General features: G+C 45.9%; 1 protein-coding gene across 1 annotated transcript in view; it reads left to right on the top strand.

Moving 5' to 3' along the window:
- Positions 1-275: 275 nt before the first annotated feature.
- Positions 276-23381, top strand: part of ATF6B (activating transcription factor 6 beta) — a 240442-nt gene continuing 217336 nt past the window's right edge. The window contains exon 1 of the mRNA XM_069634975.1: positions 276-437. Coding sequence (XP_069491076.1) covers positions 362-437 — 76 coding nt within the window. The 5' untranslated portion in view covers positions 276-361. The remainder of the gene's footprint in view (positions 438-23381) is intronic.

Genomic DNA, 23381 nt, shown 5'->3' with positions numbered 1-23381 from the left:
AATGTATTGCTTGTTACGCTGCACTTCTTTGCATTAGGTTTCTGCAATGGTATGCTGGCTTTCTATTGCAAGATGGCCGCATACGGGTCTCCCAATCTACAAGCGCTGCACTCGCTTTAGCGTTCTCTGCAAACGGTTCCAGTGGTGCGATGACGTGTGCCTACAGTCCACCATCTTGGAACGGGCTGGGTTACGCTGCGTCAGCGGCGGGGGCTTCCAGCTTGGATCGGGCCCGGGGTTTGTGATGCCTGACGTGTTGTGGGAGTGCTTTGGCCCCGCCCCTGGGGCGGCTGTCACAGGCAGAGAAGGCAGGTTTGGTGGCCGGGCTGGAAGGAGCGATATCCGCAGCTGAGTGTCGGCCATGGGGACGGAACTGCTCCTCAGCGAGCTGGACAGCCGCTTCTTCGCGGATAACCTGCTCAGCAGCGAAGACTGGGGTGAGCGACCATAGACGGGGAAGGAGGCAGAGCGCCCCCGCAGACTGTAAGGGAGGGCAAGAAGCCACAGAAGGGTCCTTTGGTTGGCTTAGGGATGTGATGGGTCCAAAGGTGGCCGCGCAGAGGGGGGGGGCTGTGGGTAACCATGGAGATGCGGGAGGGTGCAAAGGTGACCACAGAAAGCCCCTGTCTTGTCTGGGGGATCCGGAGATCTAGATTAACCCTTCTTATCTCACCATTAAAACGTTTTATTTTTGGATTTAGTTTCGATCATGTTTCCCACAGTACTACAGTAGCCATCAAGAAGGTGCCTAAAATGTGTTCACGTCTGTCCCTTGGCTGTACGATGCACGGCACATGGGGTTGGAGATGTGTTTTTTTAGGACTTGAAAGCACTGTTGGCGAAGGATCCGGGCAGTTTGTGTGTTTAAATATAGAGCGACACAGAGTATGTGTTCTACAACGTAGTGAAGCATTCATTGCTTATTTTTGTCCTAGTAAAATTTCCAGTTGACCAATTACAAATTGTTTCCATTGTGTCTAGTTGCTGCCACGCGGGTTTTCTATTATCTGCCGAATTGATATTGTGAAAGTGCCACTTTTGTCTGTGAACGGGTTCCTGTTTTGCACGTCTCTTGATGCTCTAAGCAATACACATGGCTTTGTGTTTTTTTTCTGCTTAATTAAATGACCCAAATCTACCACGGGATCTACACTATCCAACAGGTTTACCCAGCGGGGGTGAATTTCTGCATGGCCATTCCAGCCTGCAGTGGACTGGGAACTGAAAGAGGCCCTGGAAGTAATGTTCTAGTTGCCCCACATTACACATTTTCAGCAAGCCCAACCTCTTTCCTATTAAAACATTTGGAAGCCAAAGAGGCCCAGGGTGCAGAGGCCTACAGGGAAGTCACCAAAGTTCTCTATAGGCCAGTCCACCCCTGATTACAGCAGTTGCTAGACCAGCTTTGTCTTTGCACTGTGAAACTCCATGTTGCAGATCCCCCAAAAACAGGGTAACCTCATGCCGGCCAATCTGACACTATGATCCATTCAAACCTGTTAACTTTTAAGGCGAATATTGGTGTCGATTAAGGTTGGAGCACTCCAATGGGGCTGTTGTAGGGCAGGATTGTACAGTACATCCCCGGGCTACTTGTTTGTGGTCCTATTTCGTTATGGCAAAATCTCCTGCATGTCCTACTGGACACTGTAGCAGTGTATTCTAGACTGTTTTGCCTTTCATCCTGGATGGACTCGGTTTCCCCGCCCTTGGGGAGTTCCTATCTCATTCTTGAGAATCCCCTTTCGTTTGTTGCTATGTGGCTGAGAATTGGAGTGCATGGAGCAGAAGGGCAATATTTCACTAGACAGATGTTGCTCCGCAGTAGCAGCTGGTGGTTCCCTTTCCCAATGTCACATGACTAAACAAACCCCTGATTGGTGGAATCATGGAATGGCAATTGACATGGTTATTCCTTGAAAATGTATTGCTACTTTGCTCTTTGAGGGAGCACAATCTAATTTGATAAGGTAATTAATGATTTCTTATTCCGTTTCGAAATGGATTTTGGAATATACATATTCTTTGAATTTAGGCACTGTGTAAGTTTACTAGGTGGTTGCACTTCCTAAGGAATTTATCTTCTTTACCCTTTAAACTTGAATGTATAATGTGAAATATGTTAGGATTGTGTATGAGCAAATCTTTACCTGTAACTGCAGAGATGAGGATGATGATTTCATTCTTGTTTCTTACTATTATCTTTGTATCGATGCATTGTATTTTTTTTCTTAAACCATTTAGAATAAATTGAGAAATAAATACACACATAAATAGGTGTATTTATGAGACATATGGATACAAGCCATGAGGTACTTTGCTACATTTCACTTTTGGTGGGTTTAGCTCATGAAGGATCAAGTGGTTTCAGAGCCTTTAGATTTGTGGTATTGATGGAGTCAGCCAGCGAGACTTTGGAGAGAAGATTGATCAATCTTCTCGTTACTGGGAGAAGGGACTTAGACCTCCGCTCTAGGAGTGAATGAAGGCGTCGCAGGGACACTTATGGGCGGCAACTTCAAGCCTCTCCCTGTGCCCCTGGCCAGATGTTGTTAAAAGTTGACGGGCGAGTACATCTGCCTCGCCGCCACCCAATCCAGTCAGTTTCCATTTTCATAGTTGTTTGTTTCATTGAAAGAAACACGCTTTTTTTTTAGCTACATATCCGGAATGAATGCATATTTGTGTACTTAGAATTTATCATTTTCCTTGGCAGCTTCCTCTTTAGTAGTGTACTTTTGTTTTTTTATTGAAGCTATATTACCAAAGTCTACATGCTTTCAGTAAAACGTTTGCCCATGTTTTATTTTGCCCACTGCCAGTTTCCTTGCTTTCTTGATGTTTTTTGGTGGTTGGAAGGGCACCACAGCATTGCACATTTCGAAGGAGTTTTAAGGGAGCTGAGACTTTGGTGACATCCCCTGTACTGTCCTGTGTCTTGGCTTCTTCTACAAGGAAGCGTTTGTTCCTGGCACAATGTGCCAACCGCAGGAAGAACGTTTTGTTTGTTTTGCAGGATGTTGGGCAAGGCTCACCTCTGCATGAATAATACATTTGAAGTAGAAAATCCAAGCAAACGATGTCCCTTGCAGAATCCATGGGGAATATGGAGGCTTCTGGTACTAGGCGATAGGTCGAAAGGCAGCAACCCATTTAGCTCCTAATCCCTAAATCTGTATTTTTTGTACATTTTGTGGCCTGTTATTATTGGCTTTGCGGTACAGAGAAACCAGATTTGCAACCGGTTGGCCGACCTAGAACAAGGAAAAATTGTGGTTGTATTTAACTGGCGGTTACAAGTTGGCGTTGCTGATTAATTGTTAAAGGTTTGGAATGAGGAAACCCCTTTCTCACTGAGTCGCAGCGGCTCCATAGGAACGCACTTGCTTTTACTACTAATTCTGTGTGTAGCGCTGATCGCAAAGTGAATGCTGTTTTGGGGCTTGGCAATTTGTCACATGGTCACAACCTCCCAAGGGTGAAGGGCAGAGTTTACTCTGCCTGGGTTTGTGTAGGCGATCTGACAGTTTGCCGCAAGGTTCTGAGGTGGGAGCCCAACCACCTGAGCTATTTTATCCACTGTCCACTTTGCGGGTGCCCTTTGATGCTTAACGTAGTGTGCACTCATCGAGCACTCTTCAACCCTCTTCATGGAATATTTTCCTGCACTTAGTGAAGGGGGTTGGGTCGACAAAAATGCTGTCCACCAAAAAAAAAAAGCAAAACGAATAGCCCATGATATGTCCTCGGTGCAGTGTATCTTTTTAATATGTTTCAGATGAGGTCCCCTGGGATCACCAGGATGTGGGGTCCCCCGACCCCCTCCCCCAACTCTCAGGATTACCTCCTGTACAGACGCCCTGTGCTGGCTTTGCCCACCGCACCACCCTTAAGATCAGACCATTGTTCCTGTGAACGTGCCACATGTTCAACACGCCCGCAACAAGGAACCGCAACAGAAATGTGGGATGAAGCAGCAGCGCCGCCAGTCCCAACCTCTAGCCACAAGAGAGCAAACAAACAGCAGGTGCAGTGCGGAAAATGTGCTCTCGGAACAAGTAGTGCATTGGGTGTGCGCTTCGCCTGAAAACACGTGGCTTGATGCTTAAGAAATCGGCTCTGTTGCCAAGAGGCCTTTGTGCTAATCCCCGCGCACACCCTTAACCGCATTGTGTGATCCTAGGCAAATCCCTTTATCTACCTCGGCCTCAGTTCCGTAATGTGCTGAAGCGGAGAGTTCGCAGGGGCAGCCAAACTGCTCAAACCACGGGCACAGTGTTGAACTTTGATACTGGAAGTACTTTTTGCCTGTTTGTGGATAAAGTGTTTTGTTGAATTTTCTGTACTGAAAACTTCCCCATTCCCTACAAGGTGTATTCCCTTCACAATGGTTACACCATGAGGAGTTTGCTTAAGAAGTCGATGCTTCTCCATTTGGTGTGATCCAGATTTGTCTGCTGGTAGCGCCCTGACTGCAAGCAGTACATTTAGCTCACTATAGAAATGTATACATGTTCAGCGAGATGGGCCCCTTACTGACCATGGAAACGCGAGAAGAGCCTCTCACCGACCATGGAACATCCATACTGACACACGAGAGTGGCTTCTCATTGACCATGGAAACATCCATAGAGACGGCGAGAGAGGGCCCTCTTTCTGGCCATGAAAACTTCCATACTGACAGCGAGAGAAGGGCCGCTCGCTGACTATGAAAGCACCCATACTGACAGCGAGAGAAGGGCTGCTCACTGACCATGGCAACATCCATAGAGACAGCGAGAGAGGGCCCTCTGTCTGACCATAGAAACATCCATAGTGAAGGTGAGAGAAGGGCTGATCACTGACCATGGTAACATCCATAGTGTCAGCGAGAGAGGGGTTGGTTACTGAGCATAGACACATTAAACTGACAGAGATAATGGTTGCTTGCTTACCGTGGATACATCTGTACTGATGGAGAAAGCGGCTGCTCGCTGACCATGGATACATCTGTACTGACGGAGAAAGCGGCTGCTCGCTGACCATGACTAAAATGGCAGACCGAAAAACGATATTCTGTAGCGTTGTTCAGAGCAATGCCAGTGGTCATGGTTAATTGAAAACCTTCCATTCAGCACTCTTCAATTTTGAATCGTGCAAAGGTGGGCCTACAGTAAGAAATTGAGAATTTAACAGCAGACTAGGACCCTTAACCAGCTGCATTTATCCCATCTCCTCCTTTAGTAAAGACAGTGCATGATGTGGCGAGCCAGAAGGAGTCGGACAAGTTAAGGACATTCTGAATTATCGTTAAGGAAATTATAAGAATACGGCCTACCTTTCCCTTTCCCTAGAAAGCGGCTGCTCAATGGATACATCTGTACTGGCGGAGAAAGCGGCCGCTCGCTGACCATGTGTTAGGGAGAATAATTCTCTGTAAAGGCTAATTTCCCAAACCTAGTGAGTCCCCCAGCAGCTTTGCTGGATTTCTGGGGTTTATTTTTTTCTCCTGCTAAGAGTGAGACTCTCTTACTCCCAGTCTTAGACATGATTTGAGGTGTTCCTTTGTCTTTCCATGTGTTTTATGAGCTATGGGGTCTTTTACTCCATAGGGTCTCATGTGTTTTTGATGTGGGTTACACAGCACCCTCTGTGCCGTAACCCAGGGGTGTCGTAGCGACCCCCCAACATAGACTCCATACCCTGGGATTGACTACTGTCTCCCAGGGCATGCAAAGTCACCATTGGCTTCACTAGTCCCAAATTATGAACAGAAACCAGTACAAACCATCATATTGTGGACGTACTGGTCGGGGCAATTCGATTGCCCCGGGATCTGTTGTTCGAGGGAGCACGTCTCCGTCCCCCCTGATCGAGTTTTGGCTGGTGGCAGTGGATACTACTTTTTATATTCAACCGCAAATATATCTCTATGGGATTTTTCCATTGTTCGAGGCTACCAACTTTAATTATTTAATTCTTATAGCCTCGAACATACCGCTGGTTTATTTATTTAATATTAATTCACCAGTTGGTATTTTTTGCCAGAACCCGCTTCTAAAATGGCGTTTGTGTTCTCTTCTGTGACTCCAACCCAAGTCGAGTCCTTTGTTCCACTTTTTGGCGGGCTTCTCCACAGAAGCCTCCAAAAGTGGTGCCACTCTGTCTGGGTACCAAAGGGTGTGTGGGAGGGGGTTTAGGCACCCTGGACTGAGTTGCCATGGCAACTCAAGTCGCACTCTTGTGTGATTGGCCCAAGTCACCACTTAGCATGTTTGATTGACAGCGAGGCTGAATGAATGGGGGTGTGCTGCATAAAAGCAGGGCTTTGGGGACTGGAACTTCAGAAGTCGCCACAGGACCTAAGAATCCGAGGAGGGAGAAGCTGAGCCGACCTGCAACAACGACACCACCGGTGGAGCCCTGCTGAACCCTCTCACCACTTTTCCCGATGACAGAGGAGATCTCCAGTCCGGAGAGTCTTCTTCCTTTGACTGGTGGGGATAACCAGTTTTGCCTTCTTTTCACCTTCCTGGAGCATCTCGTGGCCGCCTTGCCCGTGCCAAGCACCCCGGCAACCGGAATCCCACGGCTTACCACTACCGCGAAGAGAAGGGTAGTACCTTTTAACTGAAAGAACTCCGCGGCTGGTTTCTTCCCTGGCAGTGCAACGACCTTCATCTTTCCTCCACGGCGAGACCTCCTTCCTCTGGACAAAACACCGACTTGCACCCGCTGCCAGGAACAACTGCTCCCACTGGAGCTTCCTTCACACTTAAGGTACTGTGTCCCGCCTGGCTTCCCTTGCGACAGATCGTTCGGGGTGACAGTAAAGCCTCGACTTTCTAACCTGGGCTGGCCTGGGACAACCTAGCTAACTTTTCCTGACTTTAATTTCATCCTTTGTGTGCGAACTATCTACAAGACTCTTTGGGCATAACCCCACTGTGTAAACCTGGACCCCTTCTGCTCGCTCTCTACAAGAGTGGGCCTTGCAATTGACTTACTTGCTCTCCAGTAGAACTCTGCCTATCCTGCCTTACTGTGGTTCTTTTAAAAGTACTGAAATTTGTGTGCTTCCATAACTCTGCTTTTTCCCTCCCTTTTTAATAACTTATTAGAGTGCCATCTTATGTTAAGCGCTCACCTCTGTCTGAAAATAAGTGGTGTTTCTCACTAAGACTTGTCTAATAAGTAACTAGGGTTGTATATATATATAATAGTGACTGTGTGCTGAATTTACTTTTCTCTTTATGCTAGTGTAATTTACAAGTGTGTCTTTAAATAAATAATTATATACTTTTACACAAAAGCTCTGGTCAGTGTTTGCTTGTGTTACTGTATCTCTGTACCTATTGTGTATACTCTCTATACTGCCTAACTCTTCTTGAGGGAAGTCCGACTGCTCAGCCACAGCTACCAAGTGAATCTGTGTGGTACAGACTGCTACCAAGTGGGTTTACTGCCAAACACCTGTAGTCTTAAATCTTTTGCAGTGGTCCCTAAGGGAACTGCACAGGTTTCTGCCTAACACCATGGGCCTACTCTGGGGAAATATGCCCGGGGCACATGGACCGACTCTGGGAAATATTCCCGGGGCACATGGACCGACAATGGGAAATATGCCCGGGGCACATGGACCAATTCTGGGAAATATGCTCGGGGCTCATGGATCGACTCTGGGAAATTGGCTAGGAGCACATGGACCGACTCTGGGAAATTGGCTAGGAGCACATGGACCGACTCTGGGAAATTGGCTAGGAGCACATGGACCGACTCTGGGAAATTGGCTAGGGGCACATGGGTGGACTCGGTTGGCTCGGGGCACATGGACAGACTCTGGGAGGTTGGCTCAGATTGTGCCCCATGGACAGACTCTGGGAGATTAGTTTGGGCCCCATGGATCCACTCTGGGAGATTAGCTGGGGATATGCCGACAAACTGTATGATTAGCTTGTGGTACTCAGACAGATTCTGGGAGCTGGCTCGGGACACATGGACACACGCTGGGAGATTGGCTTGGGCCCCATGGACAGATATTGGGAGATTGATCAAACCTGATTTGATCTGGTCTTTCCCCTTCTGGAATAAAATGGCAGACCGAAAAACAATGTTCTGTAGTGTTGTTCAGAGCAATGCCAGTGGTCATGGTTAATTGAAAACCTTCCATTCATCATTCAATTTTGTACCGTGCAAAGGTGGGCTTACAGGAAGAAATTGAGAATTTAACAGCACACTAGGACCCTTAAACTGCTACATTTATCCCATCTCCTCCTTTAGTAAAGACCGTGCATGATGTGGCGAGTCAGGAGTCGGACAAGTTAAGGACATTCTGAATTATCGTTAAGGAAATTATAAGAATACGGCCTACATTTCCCTTTCGCTAGAGGGAACACCCTGCCTATCTAAAGGTGCTTGTCAGGAAGTCCAAAGTAAAAATGCCCTCCATCCAAACTAACTCTACCTGACCCTACCACTATATAACCAACTTTAACTAGGCCAAGAGAATGTCTTTTTCCCCTGGTCTTCTCTTGTCTTCTGATAGTCTATTTTATATAAAGGTTTCTCTTTCGTACACATTTTTCTTAATGTGATCTTCTTGGATGGTCTATTTTTATAAGCTCTTTTAGCTCTTCCAAAATGTTCTTGGGCATTGTACTCTGTGCAGTGCTATGCTTATAACCTCTTCCCTCCCCTCAGAATGGTTCTCATACTCTCGTCTAAACTCGTAGACCTTTCAGTCTTTTAGTACAAACTTTCCAAGCTTGGCTATGCCTTTATCCCAATTAAGACTTTCTTTCTCCTAGGTTCTCTTTCTTGGAATATCTAGTTTTCTATCTATTTCACTTGCCAATCGTATCTCTCATTACATGGTTTTCATGCTGTGCTTTCTCCAATTTTCACATCTTACGTTTTAGGATAATTTCCGTTCATCCCATAGTATTAGTTTCCAGTCTCTTTCTGTTTACCGCATGGGATTATTAGATCCCTGTTGTATGGGTTTTAGTTTTATGGGTTTTTCACAAGTCCAATTAGCAGGTCTCACTCGTTCTTAGGACCGGGACGAGTTTCTCTCTTCATTGCAATACCAGTCTCCATCTATTTCCCCAACCAAGTTATTCATTACTTGCTTTGTCAGGCTTTTATAATTCTCATTTGACAGCCTTCTATTTAGTACCTCATCCTTATGACTGGGATGACTTTCTCCATGCATAAGGGGAAATTCTCTCCCAGGGAAGTCCCACTTGCTTCGATTTCGCCCCCCCCCTTCCAGCCCCAGCCCCCTCCATGGAGTGTCTTGCAGATTGGGTTCACCTCCCTAGCCTTGAAGGGGGAGGTTCCCTGTTGGGAGAAGGGACGAATACTTGCGATTGGTCACAATGGTCTTGAGCTTTGTGCACATTTCGTTGGTACTGTTGCTCCCTTGGGATCTGTCGACAATTAATTCACTTGTTTGGTCTCTGGTTAATCCCTCATGATAGCCTGTTAGGTTATGGAGCACTCAATCTGAATGTAGCGGGGTAGAGTTGAGATGTTGGCTTCTCTTATGTGTTGAGGTTGGGAGATGTCAATTTACTTGTGGGTAATCCCTATGGACCCGGAGCACACCTTTGTTAAATCAAAAAATATAAAGTTTCTTAAATTAGTAGTAGGGTGCAGGGGAGAAAACCAACCCTGACACTAAGTTGTGTCACTAGTTAAACAGGTGTCCACAACTCTCGTCTCCTGCACACCAAATTGTAATGTAGTCCAATCAATATTTTAGACCATCTAGATCAATTTCTTTCTGTAGTCACTTTCTTCCACAATGTATAGATCAGTAATTATGATTGTTCACAAGAAAGCTCTAATGCCCGGTTCTTCTATGTATACATTTATATTTTTAGTCGTTTTGCAAAATAAATCAAAAATTCATACATCAATTCATAGATCATCAATACAACAAAATCACATGCTCTACGCGTTTCGGGAAATTCCTTCCCTTCTTCAGGAGCTATTATTGATACTTTTGTTTTTTGTGTCAAGTTTTTTCAGGTCAGTAAGCACTTTTGCATTGCTTGCTCATGCATGAGGTGTGTTGTGAAGCATTGTTGTGCACTAGTAACTAACTGGGCAACAATAAGACTGTGTGCAGCCGAGTATGGGCATCAAACAGGTTTTCACTTTTAATGTGATTATCTCAGCGGACTTAGTCCTTGCCTCACTCGCTCTCCCTAATTTGTGTATAGATGCATTTAGTTTGGCATTGAATGTCTTTAGGTGCCCCTTGCGCCCCATGGCTATTCCTGCTCTATTTTCTTCTCTGTTGTCAGGTTGGAACCCAAGTTGGTTGGAGCATTTCTACGTTCAGAATCGGGGGTACACATTTCAAGTTGCAAGCTAATAGTAAGTCCTAAAAAGAAACTTGCCCCTGGCATAAATGCTAGTTCTCCACTTTTACACAGCACACCACTTCTGACACGCCAGCAGTGAATGAGTTATTTTGAAGCCTCTTCTAAGCATCTTATAGCCAGGTTGTCATGAGTAAGATTATTGGTGCCCCCTTTGTTGAGGAACGGTTGGACGTGGAGTGAGCGTTGATTTATTTTGCAGTGTATCTTGTTCTCAGCTGCCGAGTCCTGTTCTGGTGTAGCTTGTCGCCCTGCCTTAGCCTTACCATCTGGGTTTCTCTTACCCTTTTATGTTTATCTGGACCAGAACTTGGTGGCGCCTCCTTCGCTGGCAAGGGTTCCTCACGTAGCTATGGTTGTCGGTGGGATCTAGCAGCGTTAATTGTTGGTGATGACGGGTGTGTTTGTAGGAGATTTTCTGTTCGTGTCTTGAGGTCGTAATTAGTTGTGGAGGATGAGATGGTTCATTCTGGTCGGAAAGTGTTGAGGTTATCTGTGTTGATTGCTTGCACTGACCCTGGTCTACTTATTCAGTCAGTTTCATGTTGTCTCTTCCTAGGGCTGGGTGATATATCGACTTTTGGAGATACATAGATATATTTTCAGAATCCATATAGGATGAGGCAATATTGTTAACATCGAGGAAATATATACATTATTACATATATTACCATTTTTATATTTGCACAGTTATGTGTTTTCTCAAACAGGAAGAGGATCCCTGTATTTGCACTTTATTTTGATCAATGCCTTATAAATAAAGGAGTTTGTGACATCTTGCATGTAGTTGGCAGCTTACAACTGAGCATTTAACCCACATAAATAATATAGAATTTTTAAAAAATGTGTGTGTGTGTGTATATATAATATATATATATAGTCATTCAGCCCAAAAATATAGAAATATTAAATTTGATCCATATCGCCCAGCCCTCTCGGTTACATGGAATCTTCTCCTGGTCGGGCCATGGAATCTTCTCCTTGTTGGGTATCATTTTGAGTCCGCTGCGCAGTAGCCCGATTCTGGCTGTAAGTTGAGAGATGGCACCATGTGGGTTTTTGTGCCACGGTGTTGGGTGTTTCGTAGGTCTGGAGTTCTGTGGATTGTTGTGGCAGGTGTCTTTGGCGTTTGATAATTCCCCTCTCGTTCGTGCTGCTGCTCTGTTTGTAAAGTTGCAGGGTCAATTTGGCGTCCTAAAATTGGGCAGTTTCCATTCTCCATTAGCAACAAAGCCAATAAAATCATTCGTTTAAGTGCTTCCTAACAGTTAACATCAATTCCACTTTTAAGACTCATTTTCAAACACAGTAAAAAGCCAATACGTTATATGATTCATACACTTCATATGTTGCAATGTCAGATCTCAAACATTGATTATTTCTTACTCAGTAGTCTGTCATTACTCAATGCAATTACCATCCGCTTATTAACCAAGTAAGCAGGAAGAACTGACTCCACCCGGCTGGGATGATGATGATGATGATGATGATGTCAATGCAGCGGGAGCAAACCTCTATAAAGCGAGCGATTCGCAGGCAGAGAGAGAGAAGGAGATTTGTGTTGGACTGCGTTGCTGCATGCTGGGCCGTTGCAACTCCTGCATTTGTAGCAGAGGGTATTGTTGCTTACGCAGAGAGAGTGCACGCAGGAGATGAGTCTTGTTGGAACCATCTGTGTTCATGTATATTCAGTGGTATTTAGAGGCCTGTAGTATGAAGGTACAGGGCGAGGGTAGATGAGCAGTGTGGACGGTTGTGGGGGAGGGGAGGGGCGTACAGATATGTCTGAAAGGACATTTTAGTTGTGCATGCAGAGAGCAGGCATTTACCTGCCTAGGTTTTGAGTGGGCGGTCTTGGGGTGCTGGAGTTTGTAGGACATTATGCAAGGTGAGGGCCTCTTTATGTCAAGGGGTGCCAATCCTGACATCCTCTGTACAGGCTACTCTTTTCTTTGGTCCTCCGTCCTCCGTGCGCCTGTGCCCTCATTGTCCCGTGCTGCTCCTCCCGATTTCGCCTGTTCCACAGACCGGATGTCGATCAGCACATTTTCGGTTCTATGTGTTATTACCGCATTTTAAAAACCCAATACAAAAAAGGGCGATTTTCTTATTTTTTTTTTCTTTTTTCCGGCCGTTTTTGAGTCGACTTTAAAATGCAGCAATATCACTTTACTCGCCCACTCCCTGCCCCTGACAAGGTGATCCCCCACCCTCTGCTGCAGGTCATATTCTTAATCTGGGGGTGGTTAAACCCTTTCACACCCACCGCCTCTTCCAAGCACAACATGCACTGACTACACACATGCATACACTTACCTTACACTCCCGTGACGGCTCTTCCGGGTCGTGGTCAGCCTGCCAGCCCCTGCGCGCATGGGCACAGAGCGGTCTTTCTAAATTGATCTTTTGACCCAAAGCGTCCTACTTGCCTGCTTACCCCACACCTGTGAATGGTGGGCAGTTCACCTCTTCTTCTTTTGACTATCTATTTATCTTCTGTCCAGTGGACGGGTGTAGAAGGCCAGTGCATACGAGTCCCTTCCTCCCCTGCTCACCAAATTCATTGACTTCCCTATTGAGGTTGGCTGGTGGTAGGTCATGGAGGGTGTGCCATTTTGCTTGAACCTGAACTCTGCCTTGTTGTGAGCAGCCATAGGGCTTTGTGTTGAGGTGGCTGGAAACTGATGCCGTGTAGGCAGAAAAGGAAGGCACATGCGAGTTTATTAAAGTTTCATTCAGCAGCTCAAGAGTTCTCTTGTGCTCGTGGGCTACACATTGATTCGCTTGCTCTTGTCCGGTGCTCTGGTGTTGCAGCTGAGCGTGACCACTGTATATACATCGAAGAAACATAGACAAATGCCTAAACTCTTTTATGCAATGTGGTGACATCCCTGAGTCTTATCAGCTCGTTACCCGTGCTACCAGAGTTGGAGAAGTTCATAAACCTATGTTTTTAAAGGTTTATTTACAATTATGCTTGACAATAATGTAAGGATACGTGCCAAACGAAATGCAAAGTGTAATAATGTTAAAGGTGATTCAAAGTAAAAGGTTGAATCATTTTTTCAAATGTCTGTTCCTCAGGGGTTTTCTAAGACAATAATCCAATAAGGCTTTGCCTCTCGGGCAAAATGGATTTCGCCACTGCAACGTCCAGATTTCCAAACTTCCAACAGAAATCTTGGTCACCAAAATCCAAAACACAATTTCCTGTGTTGTCCAAAATTCTCTCAAAGAGGCCATTCCCTCTTGTGCCCGTAAGGAGGATGGCTTTTTACTCCAGCTCTATCCATGTTCAATGGGTAGTCCTCTGCCACAGTTCTATCACTCCTGGGGAAACAGATGTTTTGACAGACTCTTGCCGCCTAGGTACTCTCTTCTTCCCTCGCTCAAGGTTTTACTTGCTAAAGGGTCTTGCTGGCCCTTCTGGGGTTTGATGGCGAAGCGGGCCCTTCTTCCAACTGCCTACTTCCTCTTTTGCGGTTTTCCCAGGCCAGCCCTGTGCCATTTCTTTAAACCTCACACTATCCCTCTGCCACCTTTCCAATATCCTATTTTTCTGCTGTAGTAATATACACTCTCCACTGTCTCTTACTCCTCCTTGATACTACCCCCTTGCTTACAAGCTGCTACCTTTCTTTCTTCCTTCCCATACAATGACTTCCCTTTCTCACTCAACTCTTCTGCTTAACTTTCTCGCTTACTTTCCAGGTGTTAACCCGTGTTTCCTTCACCAAGCTTGTACCCTTCTCCCCCTTGGGGAATCTTTCTCTGTCTTTCTGTCTCCCCTCCTTCTCTCTCCTCCCCTCCCTCCCTCGGCGTCTCACATCTTCTCAGTTATTGTGGACCCTCATTAATTCAGCTCTCCAGAGGACTGATGCTCTACACTGCCCCCTGTGCCTGTTGTTCTTTAGCCAAGTCTCCTCACTTGGGGTCTCCAGTATCTGCTTCCCTCCAAGCTCTTTCCAGGTCTGGCAAACCCTGGCTGCGCCGGCTGAGTTTCAAAGGGCTGTTGCTCCTCTCCTTGCGTGCACTCTGGAGGGTGAGTTTCACTTGTGTTGTGTGGGATGTAACGGCCTCTGATCCATGTGACTGTTCAGGTGATCTTTCAGGGGGCTGGCCCATGATATCGGACCCATCTTCCACTTTGGATTTGAAACTGGTTTGTGTTGTGTGGTTCTTATCTCCCTGCCCGAGACTGTTAACTCTTCCCTGTGTGTCTCTAAGAGCCCAAAAGGTGGTCTACTCGGACAGAAACTGTCCGATAATTGGGGGGGGGGAGGGATGGAAAACCATACATTTGTTTGGTGTTCCGTGTTTTTGTGACGAGGAAAATGTACCACCCCTCCTCTCACACGTGCATGCGTGTTTCACTCTGCAGCATTGCCGGAGGAAGTAAGCAACCCCTTCTTTGAGTTGTTCAAATATTTCCTGTGTGTTCGTTTAAAGCAAACCTGTTTAATTCTCACGACTGGAAATTGGGTCTGGGTAGGGGAAGTCTCCTGCTATCTTACAACGAATGAGCTGCTCACTTCTCCGATTTCCTTGCACAAGGGGTTTGGGGTTTCCTCACTAGTGACCTTAAAGTGACAGCTATTTGCCATCCGATGGGCTTCCTCGTCCCACCAAATATATATTTTCTTTATTAAATGATTTTAAAAGATAGAAAAAAGAACTTGTGGGGTGCTCATGGCCAGGAGGACACAGTCTCAACCACTCTGCCTCTCAGCTGTTCAGTGGCATCTTATGTTGGTGCCACGCCCCAGCAATTCCCTCTCTGTATAGTGTTTATGAAATCCTAAACACTCAGTTGTGAGCTACTAGCCAGCCATAAAAGTCACTTGCCACCTCAATTCTTTATATAAACACACACTACGCCATTTAATTCTCGACATGAGTCAAATATTACTAGCTAATGGCGAGTGCAAGTTTTGTGAAACAAAAGGGGCCCTATTGCCCTAACGGACAGGTAGCAGAATAGGGCAAATAAAAAAGGGTAAACCAGAAAGGGTTTGCTGCTACCTCGGGGCGACACCCAAAGCGGCTTTGTTTGAAGCCTAATTGGTTCAACCAGTAATTGAAATAGGACTGATGATCAAATCATTCGCATTAGGTGCCAGAAGAAAACAGACAGCCAAGCCAAGCAGATATTTTGATTAAAAAAGGAGTTATATTTTTGCAAACGCTTTGTGCACGAGTTTAACAAAGATAACATGGGGAAATGGTGATAAGAACCAAAAGTTAGAAAAAGTCTGAAAATAAAAAGAGGTGTAAAAAGTCTAGATTCTAGTAGTTGAAGTAACTGAGGGCCAAAAAGTAATAGTTACACGTAAGCACAAGTAGATACATTAAGTAAAGAAATATTTTCATCATGCGGAATTATGCCATAGTACAGCAAACTAGTTATGTTGCATTTCTGTATCCTCAGAGTCTTTTAGAAAGTCCTTAGTCAGAAAAGGGTTCTGCCGATGCGGCAGGGGGCAAACAAAGGTAGCAAGAGATGAAGCCTGTGTGCCAATGGTTGCAATTGGGCCAAATGAAAAGATAACGTGTGCCCCCTTGTCAAGTTTTGTAACTAGCTAAATATACATTTTTTTTTATACTTGCAAAAGAGCGCCAGGGGACCACTCCGGTGGTGGTAGTGCACGGTATAAATATCCTTTAACATTAACATCATCCCCTGAGTCCGTTTTTCTGCGTTGTTTGGAAGAAAGCTGGCGTTACCTGTCATTACGCAAGATTCCTAGTGTGTGGGTGGCCTTGTCTGTTCTCTTGTAAGCTCGAGGGAAAGTCAAATTGTCGGGGTTTTCCTGCGAGCGAGTTGTACTTCCTTAATCGGGAGGTTTTATTTGCACTCTTCACCCAGGATCCTGGTTCCCAGACACACCTTTATGATGGTTAATGCATTCATATTCCATGCAGATGTTAACCAGGGGTGGTGCTTGCGCTGCTTTGCCCCAGGCCATGAGAGATCCATTGAGTGATGACATTGCCTTGAAGCAGATGGGCCTGTACAGCAGCAGCTGGTAGATGACGAAAGCTGCTAGGGAGAAGCGGTCTCTTGCGCCAGAACGGACTACAATATTCTCTGTGCTGATATCTGCTGTCACTGACACAACTGGGTCAGGTGAAGACTACTGCCATGGTTGCTAGGATTATTTTGGCATAGTGAAGCATGGAAAGGTTTGAATCCCCGCTTTTATGCGGAAGAAAGATGTTGTGATTACTGAATTCATTACGGTGTTGTGGGCAGATGTGTGCTCCCCAGGATACCCATTTTTAAATGACCATCTTTTACCAAACAGGAGGAGAAGGGGGTTGACTCAGTGGAGTTGCTCAGGTAAGCAGGATCTGTTGCCAACTGGACACATATTTCAGGGATCGTGAAAGTGAACTCTTGAGGCTGGTAAGTACACACCTCTGGCATGAATCCCCAAAGGTGTTTCTGGTCCATGGTTGCAGGTGCAAGTAAAGCGTTCTGAGAAATGATAGTTGGCATGGTCCTCCATGATTTGCAGGTGGCAGCAGACATGGTAAGCTATCCAGCCTATTGACCAGTGCTGCCACTAGGATATGCCTTTGTCTCCTTTCTTGCCTCTATGCTTGTGGGATCAGTCAGTCGCTAAAGCGGCAAGAACCCTCCTGTTCAGTGCGAGTGGTGATCAGTGTTGAATTTCATCAATATCAAGTTAACCATGAAAGAAACGATTTTCCTTTTGTTAAAACAAATCTGGTGAACGCAAATTGAAAGCAAACAGTCCTTGGAGGATTCTTCACCTCTTGGTCTTGTACAGTCACTGCTTCAAAGTGGCTCCCACCAACCTCTTGCCTTCACCAGACCACTGTTGAGTAGAGAAATTCACCAGCATCATGGCTTCAGCAGAGTACTATCCACCGAAGGCTGTCCACAGCCACTGGGGTTTCTCTTGCAGGCTTTCCTTGGAGGCTCCCACCAACCTCTTGCCTTCACCAGACCACTGTTGAGTAGAGAAATTCACCAGCATCATGGCTTCAGCAGAGTACTATCCACCGAAGGCTGTCCACAGCCACTGGGGTTTCTCTTGCAGGCGTTCCTTGGAGGCTCCCCCCAACCTCTTGCCTTCACCAGACCACTGTTGAGTAGAGGAATGTTCATCATGGCTTCAGCAGAGACTATCCATCGAAGGCTGTCCGCAGCCACTGGGGTTTCTCTTGCATGCATTCCTTGGAGGCTTTCATCAACCTCTGGCCTTTGTCACCAATCTGTCTCTTTTATTTATTTCATTTTTATAGCGCGCATACAACCCAGAGGCATTGAGGCGTTGTTACAGGTACAACTCTCGGTCATGTTTTCTTCATCCAATCACAGGGTAACACGGGTACATAGTAACCAAGTGGCATTATCATACAGTGAAGTAGTGTAGCCGGATAAATGTTCTGGCAAGTAGGAGTGGGGGGGGTGGGTTAGTTCAGGGTTAGGGAAAGAGCTGAGACTTTGTCCCCCACGCCTTGGCTTTGTCAGGTTACTTTCCTTCAAGGACGTTTGTCAGCCTCTTGGCTGCTTCGTGCTAGACTGACTTGATTGATGCAGGGAAGTCCTGCAAGAGCAATGACCCGGCTTCTTCTCTCGCAGTGGAATGGTTTAACGCTGCTTCTGGTGTCTGCCGAGTTTGTGTGCCTTCTGCTTCCATGCGGACGTTCTCCTCGAAGTGCTGCATCCTTATTTATTTTTGGTGCTTCGTTTGCTGGCTTCCCGTTGAAAAGAGTATACTTCTCCTTTGTCCTGGTCGTGATTGGTGTTGTGGCGCTCAGTCCTGCCTTTTTTCCCTCGGCTTTTACACTGTGTGTTCAGTGTGTTGCGTTGCCTCTTTCATCTTGGCATTGAGTTTATTATGTAATACTGTTGGTTCCTGTATCTCATATAACCGTTCTATGGAACTCGTCCACTCAATGTATAGGGCCACAGTTGAGGCACTTTGCAGGTTCAGAAACCATTCCTTTCCACTTGCCTGCAAAACGTCAGCAATCGGTGTGCGGTTTTGAGAAATAAGTAGCATTCGGCTGCAAACCACCCTTGCGTGGAGAACTGAGGTACGTCATGGAAAATCGATTTACCCAGAATCACACAGTTGGTAAAGTGTAAAAAAGTGATTTAAAAAAAAAAACAGGTCTTCTGGTTCCACAACTAGGAGCTTCACATCTAGTCCATCTATAGACCGCTTCTTAAGTGAGACCTCATTTAAGCACCTCTGAACCTGATTCCTAGGCTACCATAGTCACAAACCCCATCTCGACACAGGCAACAGGCTTCCTCTCGCCTTGGCCACCAGGCACATGATCGCATCACAATTTGGCCCCTGGACCTCATTTTGCCTTGGCCCCTGGACCCCGTTTTGCCTTGGCCCCTGGACCCCGTTTTGCCTTGGACCCTGGACTCCATTTTGCCTTGGACCCTGGTCCTCATGGCCCCCGGACCCCATCTGGCCTTGGCTACTGAACACCATCTCACCTGTGTACCACAGATTGGCCGCTGGACCCCATCTGGCCTTGGCCCCCGGACCCCATCTCATCTGTGTACCATAGCTTGGCCAGTAGGTCACATCACGCCTCAGCTGCTGGACCCCATTATTCATTAGGCACTAGACTGCATGCCCTCTTAGCTGCTAGATTGCATCTTGCCTGTGGGTTTGGATGTCCTTTGCACAGGGGTTGCGTTGCACTGATGTCATTGGACCCCTTGGCCTCGTCTCTTACTCTTCTGGTGGGAAAGAGCACAGTCTTCTCTGGTGTCGGCAGGCTTTGTTTCACTCTGTAAGGGAGCCGTGCTTCATTTCAGCACTATCTATGTCTTTAGCCTCTTTCTCTATATGCTGACAGCGTAGCCATTGTCCCTGAGTGAACAGCCCTCGTCCCAGCAAGAGAAGCAAGCTCAGTCTGCCTCTCCTCCCTGAGGGGGAAGGTTTGGCCAGCCAGCATCTTTTCTGCTGCTTGGTTGCCATCTCCAACGGAGATGCAGTTCAGAGGTCGGATTTCAGTGCTGGGAACAACCACCTGGATGTGGTCGGGTAGTGTGGAGTTAAGTGCAAGCCATTTCCACAATTTTATACTTCGAGAGAGAGAGGGCTACACTTTGCCCATGTTTCGTCTGCTCTTGTGGGGAAGAATTGGGGAGGAGCCAAGGGAATATCGAGGGCGTGGTTTTTGGGGTCCACCTTATAGATGATGGAATTTGGTTTGGGGTGGGTGCAATTCATTTGAGGATTTGTGAGGGGTCCGAAATGAGACGGACAATGTAATGAAGGTTTTTCAACAAATGCCATTTTTGTTAAATTAAAAGGTTAGATACATGCCTCGATATCCCTACCCTGACGGGGATTTCCCTGCCTAAAATAAACTTAAGGAAACACTCTAGCAAAGGATATCTGTCCCTCACACTTATACATACAATAAATAAATGTTGAAATGCATGGCAGTTCAAAACAATAGTAATTGAGTCGTACTGCAGTCTCTTCTTAGAACCTGGGTGAATTCTCCTTCCCCAGATTTTAAGTGTAATCCTGCTTCACCGTTCAAGAAAATAGAATAAGGAAATCCTGGTTTGCAGCAAGGTTCCAACACAGTTCTTTGCAACTTCAACTTGTCAACAGAAAGTTCCAACACTACAGTGATTCAACAAAGAAAATGGAAGGCTCTTCCTCTTTGTTCAACAAGTGTAAGATTTATCCTCTTCAGATAAAGGACATTTTCTCAGTTCATCAATAGCAACAATAATTGTCTTGGTCAGGGTGATTTCTCACAATTGAGTTCTAAAGAAATATAACTGCTTTACACAGTTCTTTCTTCAGCAACCCAAACAACATAAATTGTCTTTGTCAGGACCATTTTATAGCAATTTGTCGATTTTATACCGGGTTTACTTTCATGCCATGCCTACTTCCTCAGTTCACACCTGGTTTACTCCAATGCCAGGCCTACTCCTCCAAAGGTTTGTTATCTGGGTCTACTCCCCTGCCCAACAGCATTTCCCAACAAGTGCCTTTGTGGTTGACTGACAAGGTTCACAACAACTTTACAGTTTTGAAGCTTCAAACCATTAACAACTCTTCAGGGAAAACAAGATTCACATTGGTGCTCTATAATACTCCTCTGCAAATGATGCGCCTATCCTTCTGAATACACTTTTCCAGAAGGGCAGCCTTTTGCCACTCTTGTTTCCCCACTGCACAGGTAACCAAATACTGACAAGGATGGGGTCTTGTTCTGTTTCTTGCTTGGCTTTGGCAATGTGTGTTTATACCAGCTTTTAGTATATGCTATGCTGTACAAAGTATGGGCACCAGGTTTCACAACGTATGGAACATCATTAGCCCCCTTTTGCCTTTGGCAACATCTGTTGGATTTGAATTGCTTTGATTGTAGTCTCTCTTGGCTTGGGCAATGCTTGTAGGTATTAGTTCTTAATAATAGCGCCCCAACGGTTTACTGGGTATTCCGCAAACTCACCTGCTCAAAGTTAGTCATTTGATTTTGTCATATAAGGCATTCTCTGCTTTTCAATAATTTGGTAATTTGGTCGTCAAAATCACTTTTACTCACACGTGAGTGCTGCTTACTTGGTGAACGCCTGCCTCAAATACACGAGCAGATGCAGAGTGCTCTGGGATCACTACCAACTTGTGAACTCACCGGGTAAGGGGTGCGTATCTGATCCCCTCGCTGTTTGCTGTGGGTCACCTGAATTAACAATCTGTGCATACATGCAGCATTGTACCCTTTTTACCTCTCTTCTTCATCCCAATACTTGGGGGAATTATGGGACTTGAAGTCCCTAATGGCAAAGTTAGTTTTTCTGGTTTGGTTTTCACTTTTAAACACTTCTGTGTTCCCTATTATATTCTTTAAGGGAATATCCTGAGCAAAGCTGGCCAGAGATGGTTCTGGTCCCTACATTGAAGGGGCTGTGCAGTGCATAACAACTAATTGGATAGATGGGGGAGTGTAGAAGTGAGTGTTTAGTCTGATGATAGTGGAGTATGGGATTTTCCACTGCCTGGAGGTTTTTCGATTGTGCCTTTTTGCTCTGGGATAGGTTATGCTTCCTCCCCCGCAGGCTAGAAATGTCCTCTACCCTGCCTGATTATTTTTACGCTTTTTAACTTCAAGTGAATCTCCTTTTTCTACAAGACCACACTCTCAATATTCTCTCCAGTACTTAAGAATATAAACCCCCACCCCCTGCCATACCATGGGCTCCAGTTTGGTTCCCTGCTCTCCTCATGGATATGCACTCCTTTTCCTGTTCAGGCTTACTGGTTCCATGGTAAGTCTTGCACTAATGATGCAGGTGGGATTTCCTGCTCTTTGTTGCCCAAGAGGCTTTGCACTTTCCCAATTTGGGCTGACCCGTAGGCCGTCTTGCATCTTGAGATGTTGAGACTGGACAATAGAAGACGGCCAGTGACACTGGTCTTGGCCCTCCCGGTCTTCTGACTACAATTCCCCTGACCCCCTCACTGTTGACTATGCTGTGTTTGGCTGATGGGAGTTCTAGGCAAAAACATCTGGATGGCTGCAGGTTGGCCACTGCTGGAGTAGAGCCTTGCGGAGTGTGCTTAGTGACTTGAATGGGATGAAGGCGAATTACTGGAAACACGTGGCTGTGAAAACAGTTTAATGCTCTGGACTCTGGATATGATTGGGTCCTCTCTGTGGACATCTGCATGCCAGTGTACCTGGGCATCTGCAGATGGTAACACAAACCTATGTCTGAGCTAAATATGCTCCTCCCAATGACCCGACAAGGTAATTCAGACATTGACCCCTTGCACACTGTGCCTTCGAGAGGCTCAGCCTCACCTCACAGAGGACGCCCAACTAGGCTGAAACGCGTGTGTGGGGTTGCTGTTGGTACTCTAGTTCAGAGGAGAATTGCCTAGTCGGGATAAAAACAAAATTAGAGTGTTTGGATTGGATTACCACTATGGAAAAAGCAACATCTAAAAAACTACTAGCCCATCTCGCTACGACTATCGACAAACTGAAAGAACCAATGGCATACTGCAAAAGATACCCAAGTAAATTACTGATGACGTGCTTTTTTGAAAGTGCGTCTAAATGTCCTACCGACTCAGGAAATCCTAGCGATAAGATCCGGATCCAAGATAAAAGCTGGTAGACTCTGTAAAAATCCCGAAGAGATTGAATCTATTAGACATCTGCTGATGCTTTGCCCAGCTCTGCACCAAGCCAGGATAGCCTTTTTTAGTCCCCTGACGGTAAACTCATTCGCTGGCAACGAAGCAACTTGGTGGAATCGCCTTATTACAGGCGATAGGACTCAATGGCATACAGCGTCTGCTAAACTTTCGAATTTGGCAATGGAAAGGACAAATCTGAGCATTGCCGTCTGAACCTGGCCTATCTAAACACTGGCCGAATTACAGACTGTCGTCAGCTTTGTGATATCTTCGCAAATCTTTTTGATTGGAATTGCTCTTGTAAAAATCTTAATGATTATATACAAGTAAATAAATAAAAAAATGCCTAGCATTTCGGTGCTGGACTGCCAAGTGGCTGGGACCAGCCTGATAGGCAAATGGCTATTTCTCCTCTGTGAAGGGTGCACTGAGCTAAAACGTGGTTGTACACTCTCCCTAGTGGATACCTCCCCACAGAACACGTTATTTGTCCGTGTTCGTTCTCGCTAGTGGGGGCTGCCAGACCTTTTTGTATGTGTTCATTCAAAGCAATCTGCTGAGAGTAAATGGCTTAATTGCAGCTGTAAAAGAACCACTGTTGTAAAAAGAAACCATGCCATAACCAAGTTTGCCTTCAGCCACTTGATGTATAGGCACTATGCATGTCCTTGCACAGAAGTCCCGTCAATGCACACATTGGCAAAGACAACAGTTTTGGGTTGTGTATAGGTATCCGGTAGGCAAATGCTTATCCCATAACTACTTGAAGGCCACAACTGTTAGCGTTGTCATGCTTATTAGTTTTGCCAGAAGCCGCCATGGGTAGCCCATCCCT

This window comes from Ambystoma mexicanum, chromosome 13 (genome assembly GCF_040938575.1).
Source record: "Ambystoma mexicanum isolate Mex_15411 chromosome 13, UKY_AmexF1_1, whole genome shotgun sequence".
Classification (NCBI taxonomy): domain Eukaryota; kingdom Metazoa; phylum Chordata; class Amphibia; order Caudata; family Ambystomatidae; genus Ambystoma; species Ambystoma mexicanum.
The sequence above is the reverse complement of the archived record's forward strand: the minus strand, read 5'-3'. Positions and strand labels throughout refer to the sequence as shown.